Source organism: Rhineura floridana, chromosome 10, assembly GCF_030035675.1.
Source record: "Rhineura floridana isolate rRhiFlo1 chromosome 10, rRhiFlo1.hap2, whole genome shotgun sequence".
Classification (NCBI taxonomy): Eukaryota; Metazoa; Chordata; class Lepidosauria; order Squamata; family Rhineuridae; genus Rhineura; species Rhineura floridana.
The window spans coordinates 44,830,702-44,850,607 of NC_084489.1; the positions used below are offsets into that span (position 1 = coordinate 44,830,702).

A 19,906-nucleotide genomic window follows, 5' to 3' on the forward strand; every position below is an offset into this window, starting at 1 on the left:
TTTATTGCTTCTTTTATTTCTTGTATTTTCTTGATTACAATGTGCATTTAATAGAATTCTAATTCTAATATAAAAATAAAAGATTTAATCTTATGGAGTTGGTTATAGTAGAAATGTAAAGCTGTTGGTTTCTAATCTTATCACTGCAAAAGTCATTTGGGCTAAGAAATGGAAAGCACAAACCAGCCCTTTGATTTGCTGCCCTGGGCTCCTGCTGGGAGGAAGAGCAGGTATAAGGTATAAGAGCAGGAAGAGAAGATATAAATAATAATAATAATAATAATAATAGTTGTTGTTGTTGTTGTTGTTATAAAAAATGGAAGTTTAAATGTTTGGACGTTGCTGGAATGGCCAAACTCACAAGTCTGATTTGGACAAAACAGGGAAAGGGCAATTCTGAAGCATTACTGGAATGATGGATTCCTTTTGTACATTACTGGAACAGATACCATACAAACATAAGATTTGATTATTTGTTTTTGTAAACATTTATTTTGATGCTGTAACATACAAAATGAGAATGGATCAATATTAGTGTTTCTGCAAATATACCTGCTTAAAAGAAAAAAGGGGAAAAATACAATAGAAGAAATAAAAGAAGCAATAAAAATACAATTAAAAACCAACATGAATATTTAATATAGATATGTCATGGACCACCTGAATGAAGCTCATGGGCAACAGTTTGGGAATTCCACATCATATATTTAAAGCACATGGCTTCCCCCAAAGAATCCTGGGAACTGTCGTTCGTCAAGAGTGCTGAGAATTGTAGATCTGTGAAGGGTAAACAGTTCCCATGAATCTTTGAGGGAATCCATGTGCTTCAAATGTGTTAAATGTGCTTTGAATGTATGGTGTGGACGTGGCCTACGTGAGCCAATGTGCCAGTGAAATCTCCATTACCTCACAGGCAGTCTTAATTTACATAGAAACTGTTGAATAGTTAATGTTTGGCTTGCTGGCTCTTTATCTTATGCGTTCTACATCAGAACATGTAAATGAGTAACTTGTAACCCAAGCATAGTCATCTATTAAATATCAGCATTACAGCTATTTAAGTATTAATGCTGTACATTACCTGACCAAAATCATGGAAGACACACAGTGACCAAACTTTACCAGTCATTTCACAGCTGAATTTTCTCAGCTTATTCCCCTTCCACCCTAAAGCACACACACAAATGCCTGGTTTAGACAGTTATCTAAACCAGTGTTAGCCAATGTGATGTCCTTCAGACATATGAGCCTCACTCAGCCTGGCCAGCGATTAGAGATTATGGAAGCTATAGTCCAAAACACCTGGAGCACATTGGCTATTCCTGACCTAAACTAGGATTTCTGGTTGAGGTGATCAATGGCCTGAGATATCCCTGCCTCCATTCCATGTCTAGAAGCCAACTGTACTGGCAGCTGAAACTTAAACACCAGCAACAGAATGGCATCCTTCACTGCACCTCACTCTAGCAGGCTAGCTTAAGGGCATAGGGCAGGCCACTTAGATCTCTCCTCTAACACCTTGCTGCTCCCCCTTCACTACTTTGTCAGGTGCCTACTCACTGTCATGTTGCAATGTAGCAGTAGCCTGCTTTTCACAGATGGGGCAAGCAGCGCACACAACAGGATGGTTGGTGGACATGCAATGCTTGGGTTCTGCTCAAAGCAGCATACGCATCAGGCTTGTGCTGCCTGCCAGCCTGTTTGCTGTTACATGGGACTTTCCAGCAGCACTGATACGTTGGAAGAAGGCAACTAGATGAACCAGACAGGACAGTGAGCCCATTCATTATTGCTGATGAAGTGCTGGCTCAAAAGGAGGGGGACAGGCGGGGAGGGGCTGGGGATAGCATCCACTGTCTCACTCTGCCAAACAGAAGAGCCAGCCCTGATTATTTAACTACAGTATACACAGCTTAGCTGGCAGCTACTCATTAATGTGTAAGGCCCCTCCTAGCCTTTGGAAGAACTGCTGTGAGGGCAAAGAAGAAAATTAGGGAAAGGCCAGCACTGGAAAAAGAAGCTGGAAGGACTTCAGGAATTAATCTGAGCCACAACGTAGTAAGTTTCTATTCCTCGAATCATAGAAACATAAAGTTGGAAGGGGCCTATAAAGCTATTGAGTCCAACCCCTTGCTCAACGCAGGAATCCAAACTAAAGCATACCCGACAGGTGGCTGTCCAGCTGCCTCTTGAATGCCTCCAGTGTTGGAGAGCTTGCCACCTCCCTAGGTCATTGGTTCCATTATCATACCGCTCTAACCGTCAGGAAGCTTTTCCTGACGTTCAATCAAAATCTGGCTTCATGTAGCTTGAGCCCATTATTCTGTGTCCTGCACTGAGAATATTGAGAAGAGATCCTTGGCTCTCTTCTGTGTGACCTTTCATGTACTTGAAGAGTGAAGCAGCTGTAAGGTCATCCCAGATTTAAGGCAGGCAGTAAGAAAAGCATAATCCTGTGCATGCTTGGTGTGCCTTTCCCAAGTGAGAAAAATAAAATCAACTCCTCATCATCTAGGATTGGGGGAATGGGTTCCAGACAGATGATGCCCAAGCATCTCTTTTCTTTCCTTTTTTTTTTTAAAGCGTGCAAACCAATACAAGATGGGTAGGTAAACTGTGGTCCTCCAGATGTTGTTGGACTACAACTCCCATCATTCCCTTATCATTGGCCTTGTTGGCTGGGAATGATGGAAGGTCAACATCTGGAGGGCCACAGGTTAAGTGCTCCTGCTATACAGGTCTATCCAGAAGTACCAACGAGTTTAATGGGACTTACACAGCCATATTTAAGCATTACCTGGATGTCCCTGATGTAAAGACAACAGAGAGGTATGCAGAAGAGAGAAGCGTAAATAAAGAGCAACAGGAAAGCTGAGTGAAGGCAAAAGGGATGCTAAGGGCAGGGTGAAATACAACTGGGACCACAGACACCGAGCAAGAGAGGGGACTGAATTTAATGATGTTGTTGAGGCATGGAGAGCTTATTATTATTGTCAGCTGTTATGATTAGTGCATATTATTATTATTATTGCTTGTTGCATTTATGGGATTGATGAAAGAATATGCAATTAGAAAAAAGGAAAACCCTAGTAAAAATGTAATAGTTGTATCTGTGGGTGTGAGAAATTGCAAGAGTGGTTGTATGGGTAAAGTCTTGCCGAGATCTTGATTTATGTTTACCAAGTGGTCATACGCACACCTACACATACATGTATCTTTTTAGAATGTTATAATCAACACAATTGTTACATATATATTGTACTATATTGCATATCTATGTATTTGGATTTCTTTTTTCTTAAATTGTTGGGACTGTGTATACTATATGCTTACGTACTTTGACATTTTTTTTTATATAAACACTTCAAGATTTATTGACAGCAAACCACCTATAAATTAGTAAAGTAAATAAATAAAATAAAGATGGCTGCTTTTCCATCAGCAGTTTTCTGATTCCTCTTTAAAACTGCAAGACGACACGGGGACGTGTGAAACAAAATCCTCCCTTTTGATATTGGTATGCACACACTGGAATGCATATACCACTGGACTGTGACTAACACTGCCCACATAGTAAGAGTATTAAAAAAATACTAAGTATATTAAAAGTACATTCCTATACATGTCTGCTCACAAATCCCATTCAGTACAGTAAAGCTTACTCCCAGGTAAGTTGACACAGAAGTGCAGCCTCCCTGGAATAAGCCAAATTAAAGTCACTAAGTCTTTTTGGAGCAGACGGTCAGAAGAATGACTGGAAGTACCACCACTTCTTGTACAAAGAGCCCTGCCGGATCAGACCAAAGATCCACCTAGACCAGCATTCTGGCCTCACAGCGGTCAACTAAACACCTGTGGGAAGCCCAGGACGTGAGGGCAATAGCACTCTCCCCATTTGTGATCTTTAGGAACTGGCATTCAAGGCCTCTGCTACTGGAGGTAATATAGCCATCCTGGCCCCTAGCCTTGTTCTCCATGAATCTGTCATATCTCCATTTTAAAGCCATCCAGCTTGGCAGCCATCACTGTATCTTGTGGTAGAATGTGGCTTAATTTTAACCATGTACTTCAATGAAGGCTTTCCACACTCCGCTCTTTACAATATGTTTGCCCAGCTGGTCCTACCTGACAATTTGTATTTTCTTGATCTCATTTTTGTTCATGCTACTTGTAATGGGCCTGTCCCTTAAATAATTCTCCCGGTTCTCCTTTGATAAGAAAGCATTAACTCCTGTATTTCAGTTGTTTAAAGCAATCCATACACACAACATTTTAAGACACTAGGGTTTGCAGTGGTTTTCCGTTGGACTCTTTATCAGGTACTCTATTACATGACACATGCCTCTATCCAAATTTTTTAACATACTTCCCAAAAACATTTTTAAATAAACTAACCATATGCTACGAAGACATAGAACTACAATATTCTAGCAAACATTTATGATCAAATATTTTAAATATCAAGTGCGAAAAAATATTTTAAATATCAATAAATGAATATAATTCTTTAAATCTGAAGACCAACATCAGTATCACAATTAACTTACTACACTGATTAAATTCATACAAGATGTCTAAACATCAAGACTAGTTCCTTACTGTGACAAACTAGCTAAACATTATCTTCTCTTAAGCCATTATAAATTACACATAGTTCATTCAAATACATGTTATTAGGTATACAATGAAGATTCATATCCCTGCTTATCCTCATTTGTTACATTTTAAAGATATACTCTATACTGGGGTAGCCAGCCCTGGTGCCTTCTGATGTGGTTGGGCTCCAACTCCCACCAGCCCCAGTCAGCATGACCAATGGTCAGGGATGACGGGAGCTGTACTTCAGCAACATCTGGAGGGCAACATATTGGCTACATCTCTTCTATACCCTAAAGTACTGTTCTTCTGGGTCCCCATATGTTGTTGGACTACAACTCCCATCATCCCCAGACAGCATGGTCTGTGGATGATGGGAACTTATGGTCCATCAACACCTAGGACCCAAGGTTGAAGATCAGTGTACTAAAGTCAATGGCAAATCTATTATGAATGTTATCAGTTCTGAATGGCATTGCGCCACCCCAGTCCAATGTGTTCAGGTGTGCACAGAGCCGCAGTGAATAAGAAAGCTCACCAAACAACCCATTAATGTACTGAAAAGACAAAACAGAGCACTGGTTTGGAATCACTATGTTCCCATCGCAATTCTGAAATAGATGGACAATGCTAAGTAGCGTACACAGGTTTTCATATGTCCACAGAAATAGGAAGAGAAACAGAACAAAAGGGGGAAAACGATTTTCTATATCTCATGATGTCTATGTTGTGGTTTTACACCCCATAATACCAAGGCTGGAAGCAACATCAAAATAATTTACAGTAGATTTAAGACCAAGAAAACTAGTATTTCACAATGAGATATCAGAAATATTTTTCCTCTTTCATCACCAAAGGCAATAGCAACTAACTATTAGAAGACTGGAATGACCATTTAAGATTGGAATAACTCTTACAGAACCATCTCCCCACATTCTTAGAGTATCCAAATGCTGATTAGTTACACAGTTGACATTCCACATCAGTTAATCCAAGGGCAATACAGTAAAAACCAGGATCAGAATCAGTTGCAGGCATGTCATCTTATCTCAAGTGCACAGCCCCCAATTTATATGGAGAGCAGCCAACCAGTAGAGAATTCATTTTTAAAAAAACACAGAAAAAGAAATCAGTCCCTTGAGAAAGTTTCCAGGTCAAAGAAATGCACTAGGATTTGCACGCGGATCCTTTTGATTCCTGTATCTGAAGGTGAGCCACACTCCTAAAATCTGAAGTAGACGGAGAAAGGAGGGTGGGGAAGGAAGAGGACAAAGAGGAAATTAACCATTTGCTAGAGTTCATAAAGTTCAATATGCCACCACTACCTCTTTTTACCTAAATAGCCTGTATTAAATACAGTTGTGCTGAAACAATGTGTGCAGTGCGGAAACCAAGCTTGACCTCCATTCCTGATGCTGAACTGTCTGCACATTTGGCCAGCACATGAAGGGTCTCTCTGTGCACATAGCAATGTACACCCGCAGAGTTCTAACATGTGGGAGTGGACAGTGATTGGCCCCATCTTCCATGAAGTAGCTCTATATGCATCTATTAGTATTTACATAGAGCAGTGGTCATCAGACTTTAGGCTTGATGGATCTACTTTGGGGTTTTTTTTACTAGAACTCTGAAATCTACTAACCAGAGTCAAAAACAAATGATGGCACAGGTACACATAGGACCAAGATGCCCCTCCAAACATGCTCAGCCCAGGAATTTGTTTTGAGTACCAAAATTAACATTTTAGACCTTTTTATGCACAAATCCACTCCTGGTTTCTCCCCAACTAAGGATGCAATCCAGTACATGTCTATTGGGGTCAACAGGACTTTCTCCTAGATAAGTGTGTATTAGATTGCAGCCTAAGCTGCCTTCATTTTACCAACATAATTAAGAAAACTTTGTTGTTGCTATTATTAAACCATTGGTAGTCAAAACCTCTGACTGATATATTGCAAGTCACCTGGAGATCTTCCAGTAGATCCTGATCTACCTTCTGTCTACTCCCAACACAGGGTCCCTTCATACGTTGGACAAATGCAAGGACAGTAAAGGATGTAGGCACTGTGCATACCACAGGCAATCTGAACTATCCCTCTGGCTAATCACGTCTCTAGATAAATTGGAGTGCTCATACATGTGGCTATAAACAAGATGACCAGAAAGAAATCCTGGGGTGACACTGCAAAGATTTTTTAAAAAATGTTCAAGCAAGAACACACCTCTTAATAAAAAAAAGAGACAAGCCCCTGCTCCCCGCCCCATAAGGGGTTACGAAGAAAAGCAAATATTTTACTTCCCTCACAGAAAGCCCTTGGACCTATTTGCTTGCAATTTGATAGCCTTACTCCAGTCTGGACAGGCTCTGGTGACTGTAAATTTCATTACTTTTGGCCAATAGGGGAAAAGTATAGTCATTTTTATTCTCCATAAAAGTTAATGGGAAATCAGAGATTATTTTCTTTTCTTTTACAAAGTGGCTCAAGAGCCAAACGACAGATTTAAGTGGAGAGTGCACAGACATTTCAGGAACAGGTAAGCATTTTTGAAAATACACAAATACAAGGCAAATTTTAGGGCCTGTGCAAACCCCTATTATTGACCAAGTGGCAATTTACTTGGCAAATTAATCATCTATATAATGTTCAGCTAACTGGTAAGGAGAATTTTTCCACCACAGAAATCCAGAACTTTGTTTCACGAGCATGCAGTTCTTTTATGGCAAACATTAAGCATTGAAGGACACACACACATACACAGAGAGAGAGCTTATCTTACCTCAGTGAAGCTAAAGAAGAGCCCAATGCCCCCTACAAATCTCAACACCTTCCCAGAGTATTCTTTTATTATTGGTGCACATGATACACATGTCTGTAGTTTAACACAATCCTGTAATCAAACAAAGTTTAAACACACTTATGTTATATATCCCTACATATTTAAACAGTCAAACTACCTGATTCCAAAAGTGCATGATTCCAATTTCCTAATATACACCTAATTTCACATCCTTCCCTTCAAAAATTCCTTGTAGTTGTACCTAAGCGAGAAGTGGGGGGTGCTGCTAATTTGCTGGTTATAATTCATGATTAGAGTCCCAAAGTTGTGAAAGTTATAAAGCCCCACTATGTGTAATGAAACACCAATTAAATGCATCATTTCTTTCAAAGAGAGACAACTGTAGATGCTTAATATAATTGAGTTAGGTCTCTAGTTCTAAAACCAGGCTTTGGAATGTAACACGGAACCAAGTTATTTACTTACAGCAGAGCATGTGTCCGCTTCACTGACACTATTGAATCCACAACAGTTGAGATTCCTCTCAATATCCTGTTTTGTACTGTTTGCGTTGTTCCACCCAACTTCAAGAAGTTTGCTCTAGGAGACACAAGACAGTTACTTAATAGCTGGTATCCTTTCTTTGCCATCTATTTGACATGGTAGGCTCTCATTCCCTAGCACAGCTGCATAATGAGATGGGTCTGCATTATCACAAATTGCTCCAGATTGGCCATTTTATCTCAACCACCCATATAAAAGAAATTCTAGTTTCCCTATAGCTTTATGAATGGCAAAGCCATTTATCTTCCTTCACTCAGCTTGACAAGCCTTTGAGCATATGGACTAAAATAATCAATAGGACTTAGTTACAACTATTTTAACTGGATCCAGCTCTTTGAATGCACCACAAATTTTTACAGCAGATGACTGTATCTGCCATTTTCTTTTCAGATCATCATCTGACTATTCCTAGCAAAATATTTGCATACTTTAGCAGGTGCAGCATGCTCAGGTTGGTCTTTTCAGTGAGCTTTCTATGACAGCTCTGAAATCTTTCCCAAGTAGTTGCAGCCAAAACCAGCAGAATAATAAGCATACATGCAGCAGTCACTTCAACTCTCTATGAAACACTACTTAAAGATATTAGGCCACTTAAAGATATTAGGCCAGTGAAATGTCAAGTTAGTACAACTGATAACTTAGATATCTTAAATTGTACACATACTAATCTGTTTAGGGCAATTAATCTAAAATATTTAGACATGCAGGAGAGATTCAACAATTAGAACCTTCTTATTGAGATAGGGTCAGATTGACAGGAGGAGAGTCAGACTGGTTAACAGGAAGATTGGTGTGAGGTATGGCCCTACCCAAGTGTATGACAAGTTTTGGAAACTTCTGGACTCTCTACATCTTCCAAGTGGCACGTAGAGCACTCAGCCACCAACGGTCAAGGGTGGAGGAATAAACCCCACCTGTGACTCTGTCTGTGTGTGTGCGTGCGTGGCAATATATGATGGTGGCTGTGAGCCCCATGTGGCTGCACCACAGTGGGCGAGACTTTCCATGCTGGGAAAGGGGGCCATCCTTCTCTTCTATGAGTGGTGCAGATGGCCTCTCTAGGCAAGATGGAGAAGGATCACTGGACATGTCTCATGATGTGCACAACATGAGCACTGGAGAAAGGATGGACATGTGGAAGCAAGCCAAACAGTCAGCTAACCAATTATCATCATCCTAGTTCTTTTTATATTGGCAGTTCCTATTTTCTGTACTTGGTATTTTCACCGGATTGGCAACTTATTACACTGACTTGTATATTTAAACTAGGTCGTATCAATTGACATTGAGTTTTAATGATTGGACCTGTCTATTTTGCAGTGACTTTTAAATGCTATTATAGTATTATTGAAATAAACTATTCAGATTGCTACTTGTATTTCAAAATGAACTGTTACAAGACTATGGTAATGATGCTCAATATGTATTTGTTCTCATGTTGCTTTCTTGTGTTGTGAGCCACTTGGGCACTCCTATGCAGAAACTTTAACCACCACTACAAGTGGCTTTAGACAAAGAAGTCACAAGATATATCTTACCTGCTGTTCCTTGTTCAAGGTCAAACAAGCACAGGAGACTGAAAACTGTATAATGAACACTAGCAAGAGAATAATCATATACTGAAGTTGCTTAGTTAAGGTCACCAAGATTGCGTTTTCAAAAATGACATACATAAAGTTAACTGTGTGCACAAAATGGGGTTATTTATCCAGATAAACAACACTATTTTGGTTTGGAACAGAGGGAGCCCTATCAAGAGGCAAAGTGAGGCATCACAGATGGTTGATTTTTTTTCTGTGAGGCCAGCACCCTGCTGAAGCTACGCAGGGTCAGGTCTGGTCAGTGCCTGGATGGGAGACTGCCTGGGAACCATATGTAAGCCGCCTTGGGTTTCTATGATGAAAAGAAAGGCGGGGTATAAATGTAATAAGTAAATACATCATAAATAAATAAATCCAACTCTAGACTATGCTGGGTCTTGTGTGTATGACCTGCCTGTCTGCATGCCTTGGATCAAGTTGCCCCTTGAATAATCTTGGTCCAATTATTTCTTCCTATTACCTCTACTGACAGGTGGAATTCCTAAGCCTCATTACTGGCAGTGCGTTTTCTGAGCCCTGGCATGATACTAGCGTTTCCAAATGCAATCACATGAGGAACAACTTGTCACCCATCTATTGTTTTTAAGCAGACCTTTTACTTCTTACCAAAGAGGGATGGGATGGTGCAAGTGAGAACCCTACAGACACCAATCTCTCCAAAACTCTTAGCAGCAGTCAGATGTTCTGGTATGTAGTACAAATATGCAAATCTACTCAGAAATAAGCCCCACTGAGGTCAAGTTCAATGGGACTTACTCCCAGGAAAGTAAGTATAAGACTGCAGTCTTAAGTATTGTAGTGGGCAGCCCCTTTGCTCGCCAGCTCCCCTACAATGGGGAGAGAAATCTGTGGCTCTCCAGATGATACTGAACTACAGCTCCCACCACCTCCAATGATTTGTCATGCTGGCTAGGGCTGATGGGAGGTATTAATAATAAAGAATAATAAGTCGGAATCGACTTGAAGGCAGTTGTGCATGACACTAGAAGCCCTGCTTTCTGGAAGAAACCAGTATTGTTGCAATAAGTGGAACAGATATAATTGCTTCAGAAAACCCAGAAAATAAGCTAACATTCCATATCCATGATCTGTAACTATTTCAAGGAAACCTGTTAGGCCACCACTGTCTTGTGATCTATTCACAAATAGAGAAGTGTTTGCTCTACCAAACAGCTTTTTTTAAAAAAATGTCATAACTGGGTCAAAAGCCAACCATGTAATCAATGTTCCTTGTACTTTAGATGATTTCCCTGGAACAACTCTGCACATTTAAATTAAGCTGCAACACAATGCAAGGAGTCGTCAAGGCGAGGAAAGGTGAAAGTAGGGTTCAAAGTAGTTCCACAGGAAATGGCTTGTGCATTAGAAAAAGTGCCTGGGCCAAAGGATACAAAGAACAGCAACACCTGATGGTGTTTGATGGCCCCGATCAATCCCACCAGAGCAATCAGGAACAGAAATATCCCCACGGCAATGACTACTCCGACCACCCGGAAGCTGGAGATGAGGCCAAAGCCTATGCCCCATGCTGCAATTCCGATCAGCAGCAGGCTGACCAGCTGAAAGGAAAGCAAAAGAGAAAAGAATTAGTCATATTTCTTAAAAAAGCAGGATACAAATGCAAAAAAGATAAAAGGCCAAAATTCATGCACTGGAGTTAGTCCCACTGAACTCAGTGGAACTTACTTCCGAGTAAACAAGCAGAGGGCTTAGCTGTATGTAGTTCGTGTTTAGAACGTTGGGTAAAAATGCATCCAAGTTCTAGCATTCTTTTTAAAACAGAGGAAAAATTAAACAGAGAGGTGTGGGTGAGAAATAAATAGTCGTCATGTCAGTTTTCCTTTTATACCATTTTGCTTCCATGTAATTCTTGTGAAATGCCATTTACTTGTCCCAGGGATAGATTGCTACACCAAGCAGGGTAGACTTTTTGTCAGTTGGGATTGGTCCTTATAAGCCACCAGTGTCTACAAATAACTAACGGACTACATGCACACAGGTATGTGTGCAGTTTACATTTTGTGGACGTATTTGCTAGGCTACCATACCACACCATGGCATAATGGCTCAGAATCACAAATAATACATTGCAAATTTACTTAAGATTCATAGTTTTGACACCCGTGAGCACGTGAAAATCAGTGCTTTAAATACACAAGAGTAAATTCATACAGGAAATTAATGTTGATACCCAGCAGTTCAAACAGCTTGAGAAATCTCACACCACAGCAACATACTGCAGATTGAGCTACCAATGTGTTATCTTCTCCAGCATTCTCTATATTGCTGAAATGGGGGCAGTAAGATGAAGACTTGACCTAAGATACATCACTTATTAGGAACTGCTCATCAAATATTGTTGATAGGAAGACAGCTTTTACTCTCACTAATCCCTTTTGATTTGACTTTGATCAAAGCAAGTTTGAAAGCACCGGAGATGCAGCTATCTTTCCTGTTCAAAATGTCATTCTGAGGTGGGCACATTAGGCTCCGCAAGATGTTTGCAAAGTCATGTTCTATATGCAGGAAACTCCTGCCTTTCCTGTGTTTGTAAAAGACAGGATAGATGCCAAAAACATGTTTTCAGCCATCTAGGTCTGTACTAGAATATGGGAGAAGGGAAGGCAATGTTACCAAGCAAGCAGTGAACTAAAAAGGCCTGAAGTTTATCTTGTAGAAATATCTGAAGTTTGAAACTAAAAGTAGCAAACACACTGGAATGCAATGCAATGCATGCTATCTACATTGACAATCAGCACAACTAGGTCAGGTACAAAGTTTGGGTTTAAAAAAAAATATTTCAAAGCCAGTAATGTTTTCTGCCAATATTCTACATTGAGAAGTCTGTCTATCTGTTTATATCACAGACACACCAAGTTTAAAAAGAAGCCAGCAGTCATAGTTCCCATTGTGTTTTTCACTGAAGATCAGGGCCATCCATGAAGCAGAGTTAAGCCTTCCCTACACCCTTGTAGATATAGAAGTCGCAAGGGCCTCTGGTGTAACCTGTCTCTTCTACAACATGGGTCAAGTAGGTTGAGATGTCAGTAGGCAATAGTTGCCTGGTCAACTATTTATTGTTTGGCATGTCAAAATATCCCACAAAGCCAAAAATGTCCCTGTATAGGTGGTAACCTATGTTTATCATAGCATCATCAGATACAGAAGACAGGAGTGAGGGCTTCTTGCTCAATGCTCCGAAAGGAACCTAAGTATATACATACACACACACACTTTAATAGCAGGCACCTTTTTGACTTCAGTTGTACTATCCACCTTTGAAAGCTTTCGTCTTATTGCCTCACATGGATTTTTTTTTAAGCAAAATTGGTAACTGGTCCCCAAGTTTCCAAAACAAAAGAAGAACTGTTCAGTCTCTTGAATATCATTCACATATACTCACTCTTTTGTAACAAAACTCGAGATTTCATCATTCTTACAGTACGATCCCATGCATAATTATACAGTAGTAAACCCAAGTAAATTCAATAGGGGCTTACTCCCAGGTATATGGGTATTGATTTCCATGGCGCTCACTCCCAAGTATAGAACTGCAGCCTAAATAAGCACTAATCACTTACACAATGGAAACACCTTTCCCGCAACATGAGCTAACAAAATCTGCATTACGCAAGTCTCTGAAGCAGTGGTGGGGAACCTCAGGCCTGGGGGGCGCTGAATATGGCCCTTCTGGCCTCTCTATCTGACCCATGGAACTCTCCCTGGCCCACATATCTTACTGGCTCTGCTTCACACCCAGTGTTTTTCCCTGGCTGGACAGAGAGGAGTGCAAGAGAGTGCTGCCTCCTCTGCACTATACATTAAATACAGTGTGATACCACTTTAAAGAGTCATGTCTTCCCCCAAAGAATCCTGGGAACTGTAGTTTGTTAAGGATGCTGAAGGGTGTTAGGAGACCCTGTTCCCCTCAGACAGCTATTACCCGAGTGTTTTAACAAACTGTTATTATTTATTAAATGTATATCCCATCCTTCCTCCCAAAGAGAGCTATAGTTCCCAGGATTCTTTGGGGGAAGCCATGACTGTCTGAAGTGGCATGAGAGGGCGTGGCCTGGGGAGAATCCCACAGGCTGGATTGAAAGATCTGGAGGCCACATTTGGCCCTGGGGTGGGACGCTTATCACCCCTGCACAACTGGACACAGCAGAGGGCTTTCTCTATGTCCACCCCTAGATTACAAAACTTCCTGTTTTAGGAGTGTATTCTGGCAAGCATTTAATTTGCCCCATTGAGAACTTTTCAATGGCTTCAACCCCCACCTCAGTTTTAGACAGACAGGAACAGCAGATACCAATTTTATTGTTCTTCTGTTGTTTATTTGTACTTTTAAAAATTATTATAGTTTACCTTATTATAAGTCACCCTGAGGGCTATAATTAAAGAGTGAAAGGGCAGAATATAAGTCCTTCTAGCTAATTTTAAAAGCCACTCAAGTATCTAGAATTTTAACCAGTGTCACGTTTTAACTGCAAATGGCTGCAGTAATCCTTTGAAAATCCCTAAACTCCTCTTCAGAATCCAGCATTATTCAAACACCTTGTTTACCAGCCTCCTTGACCTTGTTTCTTCAGCCACTCCAGTTCCCTGCTCCAGGAACTTAAGGACAGGTAATCAAACTGACCAGTGTAATTTACATGTTGTGTAATCAAATGCCTAGCAAACAATAGATTAGTCAGAGATGTTTCAAACATTATGTGGCAAGAAATACAAGTTTTCCACTGTTACTTCCTTGCCCACAGTATCCAACCCCCCCCCACGCATGTATGATGTTTTTACATTAATGTGTTAGGATGTAATGTGTGGTGCAGCTTTCAACATATTACGAAGAACATTATTGGAAAAGGTACAGCCCTGGTCGATATAACATGAACAGGCTTTCCTTTTCCTAATAGCGCAAGCAGAGTCCTTAAAACGTTGCAACATGGAATACTTCTAGGCAGGACTCAAACCGCTCCATTTTATTACCCAACGTTTTCATCTATCTCTCCAACATTGGCCTATTTTAGCACTGGCCTATTGTTCTCACACACCCCCGACTTCTTTTGGGTTCCCTCCCCCCAGGGTATGCCTAGTCCGATGTACATTAAAAACTTGGGCTTCTCATTGATATCTATGGGCAGCTCTCTGTTCTGTACCTGGGAACATTTGAAAATAGCTTCTCAGCGTGAACCAAGAAACACGCTATCCAAACCATGCAATCATTCTCTCTACCCTTTGTATATCTTATGTGTCTTCTCCCTGTCTAGCCACTCCATTCCATTCCCCCTCCCACAGTTGTCAGTATATTTCCTCCCAAGTCTTTCAACATTCTGTGCCACTGAGTTTTTATGGTGCTGTCCTGACCCCCTTTTTAAGGTTTTCTTCTTAGTTCTTTCCCACCCCCTAAAGTTTTTTTTTTTTGAGAAACTGCAAACCTTTGTGTTGTTCCATGTCTGCTGGTACCTCTCTCCTGACCATAGCTGTTGCAGATAAGCTTCGGCACGGGAAAACTTGGATCAGTATTAAAATTATTCTTGATGATAACAGCATAATGCAAAAGTTAAGCATGACCATTTGGGACATTATTCAAAACGGGATGTTATAGCATTGCATGATTAAAATTGTTTTTAAAAATTAACTACCATTGTTATGAGAAAAACCAGACACCATAATAAGTGTGGACATGGCTGCCTGAGAGATTACTGTAAACTAGCTCACATGGAAGCAGTAATGAACGCAACAGCCCTGCTTAATCAGGCCAAGAGTCTACCAACTTTAACATCTGGTCTCCCACAGTAGCTAACCATCTGCTTTAGGGAAGTCCACAAGCAGGACATGAGGGCAACAGCCTACTCCCACTCTTGTTCCCTAGCAACTAGCATTCACAGACAAACTGCCTTTGAGCCTGGAGGAAGCATAGCCCTCACAACTCGTGCCCTTTGACAGCCTTATCCTCTGTGAATTTGTCCAGCCCCTCTTTTAAAGCCATATAAGCTACTGACCCATTGCCACTTTCTGCGGTAGCCATTTCCATGGGTTAACTATAGAATCACACGAAGCTGCCTTATACCAAGTTGGACCATTGGTCATTCTAGGTCAGTATTGTCTACACTGACTGGCAGCGGCTCTCCAGGGTTTGAGGCAGGAGTCTCTTCCAGCCCTAGCTGGAAATGCTGGGAACTGAACTTGGGGCATTCTGCATGCAAGGCAGATATTCTACCATTGAGCTGCATTCCTTCCCTGATACCATTTAAACATATTTTGCTTTTATGTGGAGTTTTCAAAGTATTATTTTGCTCTCTTTTGATACGGTCTGTGGACTAATTCAATAAATTCTATTCATTAACTCATAGGTTAATTAAGTGCCACAGGAGTGCCCAGATGTTTGGGGCCTGGGAGCACATTCGTAAGTATAAGAAACTGTTGTGGACACAACAAAATACCCATTTCACAGAAGAAAAACTGGTAATATTCAGACCCCTCCTCCCAAGACAAAACACCTACACACACCCCAAAACAAGACAGGTAAAACACCAGGCAACAGTCCCCCAAAAAACACCCCTAAAATGGCAAGCCAAAACAAAAGCTTCATTTAAAAATAAATAAAATGAAATTGGATGGGGCAGGGAGGCCTTGGTAGGTACCAAAGGCAGTCTGAGGTTAGGTATCACTTTGGTGACCCCAGCACTGTATGAAGCAGAAGCAAAAATTGTAAAGCGTTTTATAAGCTGAAGTAATCTTGGCTCACTTATGGCCCATATGTTCACCTGGATCCTTAGCTCAGTTAGAAGAAGTACTTCCATTTACTACAGCAGAGCTTACTTTCAAGTAAGTGTGTTTAGGAGCCATGCCAGCCATTACAAAATTGTGTCTAATATGCAGGCCCAGTCAAATCAGAGGAAGGAAACGTAGAGTGGTTTAAACAGTTTATTTATTTATTTAATTTACTTATTAGATTTATATCCCACCCTTTCTCCCAATAGGAGCACAGTTTGATGAATTCACTGCCATAGCAGTGAAGCAAGAAAAAAAAGTTGTGATCACATGGATCCTAACAAAACCATAATGAAACTTAGGAAAAATCATTTCTCTTTGCATGTTTTAAAGTGAACAAATACAAAAAAACTGAAGTCAATAAACCCTGTGCCACGTGAAAAAAATAACAATTTTCCAAGGTAGATTCTATAAGGATTTAAAGGGGAAAGGAACGCTAGCGTATAACAAAACAAAACAGCAAGACATGCAGCACAAGCCTGTGCACATCAGAGGTAAGTTCCACCAAGTTCAATGGCATTTACTCTCAGGTAAATGTGCACAGGATTGCAGCTAACATCCTGCAGCACCTTAAAAGCTAAGAAATCTACAATGGCATACATTTGCACAAGAGTCGAGTTCATTTCAATGCCTGAAGTGTTGCTTTCAATTGGCAGGTATATTATACATGGGCGTGTAGAGGGTAAGAAATGGGGAGCCAAAGAGAAAAGGGTTGGCATTGACCTGCTGTATCACCTACAGTTCTTTTAGATGAGTACCTCATGGAAGATTTCCCAGCTGAATATTACCCACAACAGTACTTTTTTCACTTTCTCTTTCTGGCAAGACGCCTGTCCCTTTAAACACAGATGTAACAGGCAGAAGTTCAAGCAGTGAAGTTTCCCACATTGTTGTATCTCCACGGAGAGGAGGAGGGGCAACAGAATCCTGAATTGTTGCCTGTTGTGCAGTTGTTAAAAGGTACACAAACTATGACAGGAGAAGGAAGTGCGGGATGTAAATGTAATAAATAAAAGTGGCAAGGTTAGTTCACTGACATGTTCCCAAAGAACGGGGAAATTATTGTGCGACCCAAAATACCGAGCAGCTTCGATGCCCAGCTTTTAGCGCATGACAGACGTCAAAATGGAGCAAGGAAGGTCCTTCTAGGAGATTCCAGGCTCCTGCAGACACCGCGGAGGCTGGCCCTTCCTCCACAGGTACTTCGACAGTCACCGCCAAAGGGCAGGACGGCGGTTGCGGGAAGGTGGGCCATTCACAACCAGGTTCTCGCGGCCAGCTCAGACGGCAGCGGTACCGCTTACCCGCTTCTCTCCGCTCCCCGGGCGACCGCCCAGGCCTAAGAAGAGGTGCTTTCTCCAACCTCCAGAGGAAAAAAAGGAATAGATTGGCTACGGGAGGCGTGGGAAAGCTGGCACACAAAGCTCCTTCTCCGCTTGCACAAGCCGGACCTGCGGCGTTACTCACCGTATACAGCAGGTTGAGGGCGCAGAGGCTGTTCTTCGAGCAGGAAAAGCCGCCGCAAACCATTGCGCTCCTGAGATGCCGCTGCAATAGCAGCGCCTGCGCCTCCCAATTTCAGCCCTTCGGTGTCCCCCGCTAGGCTGGCTAGGCAGCGGCCCTCTCTGCGGGAGGATCCGGCGCGGCGGCAAAACCTACTTTCCTAGCCAGCTGGAGAAGCGGCGGCTGCATCAGCCCAGGAGCCTCGAGGGGGCTGGGCCAGGAGCAGCCGCGCTCCCCCATTGGCTGCTCCATGGAAACAAAGGTAAAATATGCAAATAGATGCCCAGCCCGGTGACCCAGTGGTGGCCAAGATCCGAGAAGGGAGGGGCGTGTCGCCGTTGTCACGCTGACCCTGGCCAGGAGCGAGGCATAGGAGAGGTATAGATATCCATATTTGCCACCCTGAAAGCCAAATATTCACAAACACACGCCCATTTCTGGTTCCTCAAGGAGCATTTGAAGTGGGAGGGAGAAGCAGCAGCTTTCAAAGTAACCGCTTATAGCGCATTCTATTCCGCCATTTTTTGAGGGGACCTAGTGGCCAACGTGGTGCCCTCCAGATGTTGCTGGACTCCAACTGCCATCAATCTCAGCCAGCATGGCCAGTAGTCAGGGATGATGGGATCTGGAGTCCAAGAACGTCTGGAGGACACCATGTTGGCTACTTTAATAAATTGCCTCAAATTACCTTTGTTTTTTGCATTCTAATGGCCTTTAGGAAATGCTCTGTGTTTCTGTGTTCTTTATTAGGAAAGAATTCAGTACATTCTGACAGTTAGCTGCATCCTTCTTTTAGGTATGTCCCAGCTGATCCATTTTTTAAACTGTTCCTACTGTTTTATTTCATGTTCACCACTGCCCAAGAAGGTGCAAGACATTTTCAGAATACATTTTGCTAATAGGATAAGGCTGCTCACCCACCTAACCACTGACAGCACAGTCCTATGTGATTTACTTAGGCATAAGTCCAGCTGGATTCAATGGAGCTTACTCTCTAGTAACGGTATTTAGGATCTCAATCTTTGTAGCAACCATCTGGGATTATTTTTTAATACTGTTTTTTAACAGTATTAATACTGTTTAGTTATTGTGTTGTGTACTACCCCCTTGTGGGATAAGAACATCTAGGGACAGAGATCCCCACAATTAAGCAGAGGCCATCTTGCCATCTGTCCGGGATACAGTACTTCACAGGTGAGCAACCTGCAGCTTCTGCTGTGTCTCTGTGGTATAGCACACTAAAGTCAGAAAGGAGTTAGTTTCACTTGCTTTTCTAAAACAGTAGTTGTATTGGTCTGTTCTACCCCCCAATCCAAAACAAAACCTCTCTCTATACTTGCTTGAGAGTAACCGCATCAAAGCCAGTGGTCTTTACTTCTGAATATACCTATATGGGGTTGTGAATTCTAATCTGAGGTAGCCATGATGAAAAGTGAACTTGGGCTGTCTTTATTCCAGAAGAATTCCCTGGGAAGACAGATTGATTATTAAAATACTCTGGGAATGGTAGCTCTGAGAGGGGAATAGGAGTCTCATAATTACTCTCAGCACCCTTAACAAACTACAGTTCCTAGGATTTTTTTGGGAAGGGGAACCCTGACTGTTTGAAGTGCAGTGTGGTGTCATAGTTATAGTGTTGGACTACGACTGGGAGACCAGGATTCAAATCCCCACACAGCCATGAAGCTCACTGAGTGACCTTGGGCCAGTCACTGCCTCTCAGCCTCAGAGGAAGGCAATGGTAAACCCCTTCTGAATACCACTTACTATGAAAACCCTATTCATAGGGTTGCTATAAGTCGGGATCGACTTGAAGGCAGTTGTCCATTCCCATTTTCAATACTGCTTTACATGTATAGTGCAGATGGGCCTGCTATCTCGCTTGCTCACTCATATACACACACACACACACCTGCCTGCTTCACTTTGGCTACAGGGGTGTCGAGTTCCCTAAACTCTGGTGAGTATCTCACTGAAATCCAGAAAAAAAAAATCCATCTCCTAACCATTAGCTTCCTTTTGCCAACCATTTCTGGGCTACTAACCAGGAACCTGCCTTAACAAAGGAATGAAGAATTGTTGGTCCCTAT

The 19,906-nt window shown here is 41.7% G+C and overlaps 1 protein-coding gene across 1 annotated transcript; it reads right to left on the bottom strand.

The window, feature by feature from the left end:
• Nucleotides 1-464: 464 nt before the first annotated feature.
• Nucleotides 465-18,020, bottom strand: TSPAN13 (tetraspanin 13). The gene is made up of 6 exons (XM_061586895.1): nucleotides 17,781-18,020; nucleotides 10,931-11,098; nucleotides 9,477-9,557; nucleotides 7,861-7,974; nucleotides 7,375-7,485; nucleotides 465-5,825 (listed from the first exon to the last, which is right to left on the bottom strand). The coding sequence occupies exons 1-6, from the start codon at nucleotides 17,841-17,843 to the stop codon at nucleotides 5,751-5,753; spliced, it is 612 nt and encodes a 203-aa protein (XP_061442879.1). The 5' UTR covers nucleotides 17,844-18,020; the 3' UTR covers nucleotides 465-5,750.
• Between the last annotated feature and the right edge of the window lie 1,886 nt (nucleotides 18,021-19,906).

Excerpts from the sequence above, each read along its gene's own strand:
- TSPAN13 (XM_061586895.1), bottom strand. The coding sequence starts at position 17,843 with ATGGTTTGCGGCGGCTTTTCCTGCTCGAAGAACAGCCTCTGCGCCCTC. Across the intron at positions 11,099-17,780 it reads CCCTCAACCTGCTGTATACG|CTGGTCAGCCTGCTGCTGAT; the intron begins GTGAGTAACGCC and ends CTTTCCTTTCAG. Across the intron at positions 7,486-7,860 it reads AAGCGGACACATGCTCTGCT|GATTGTGTTAAACTACAGAC; the intron begins GTAAGTAAATAA and ends GTTTGATTACAG.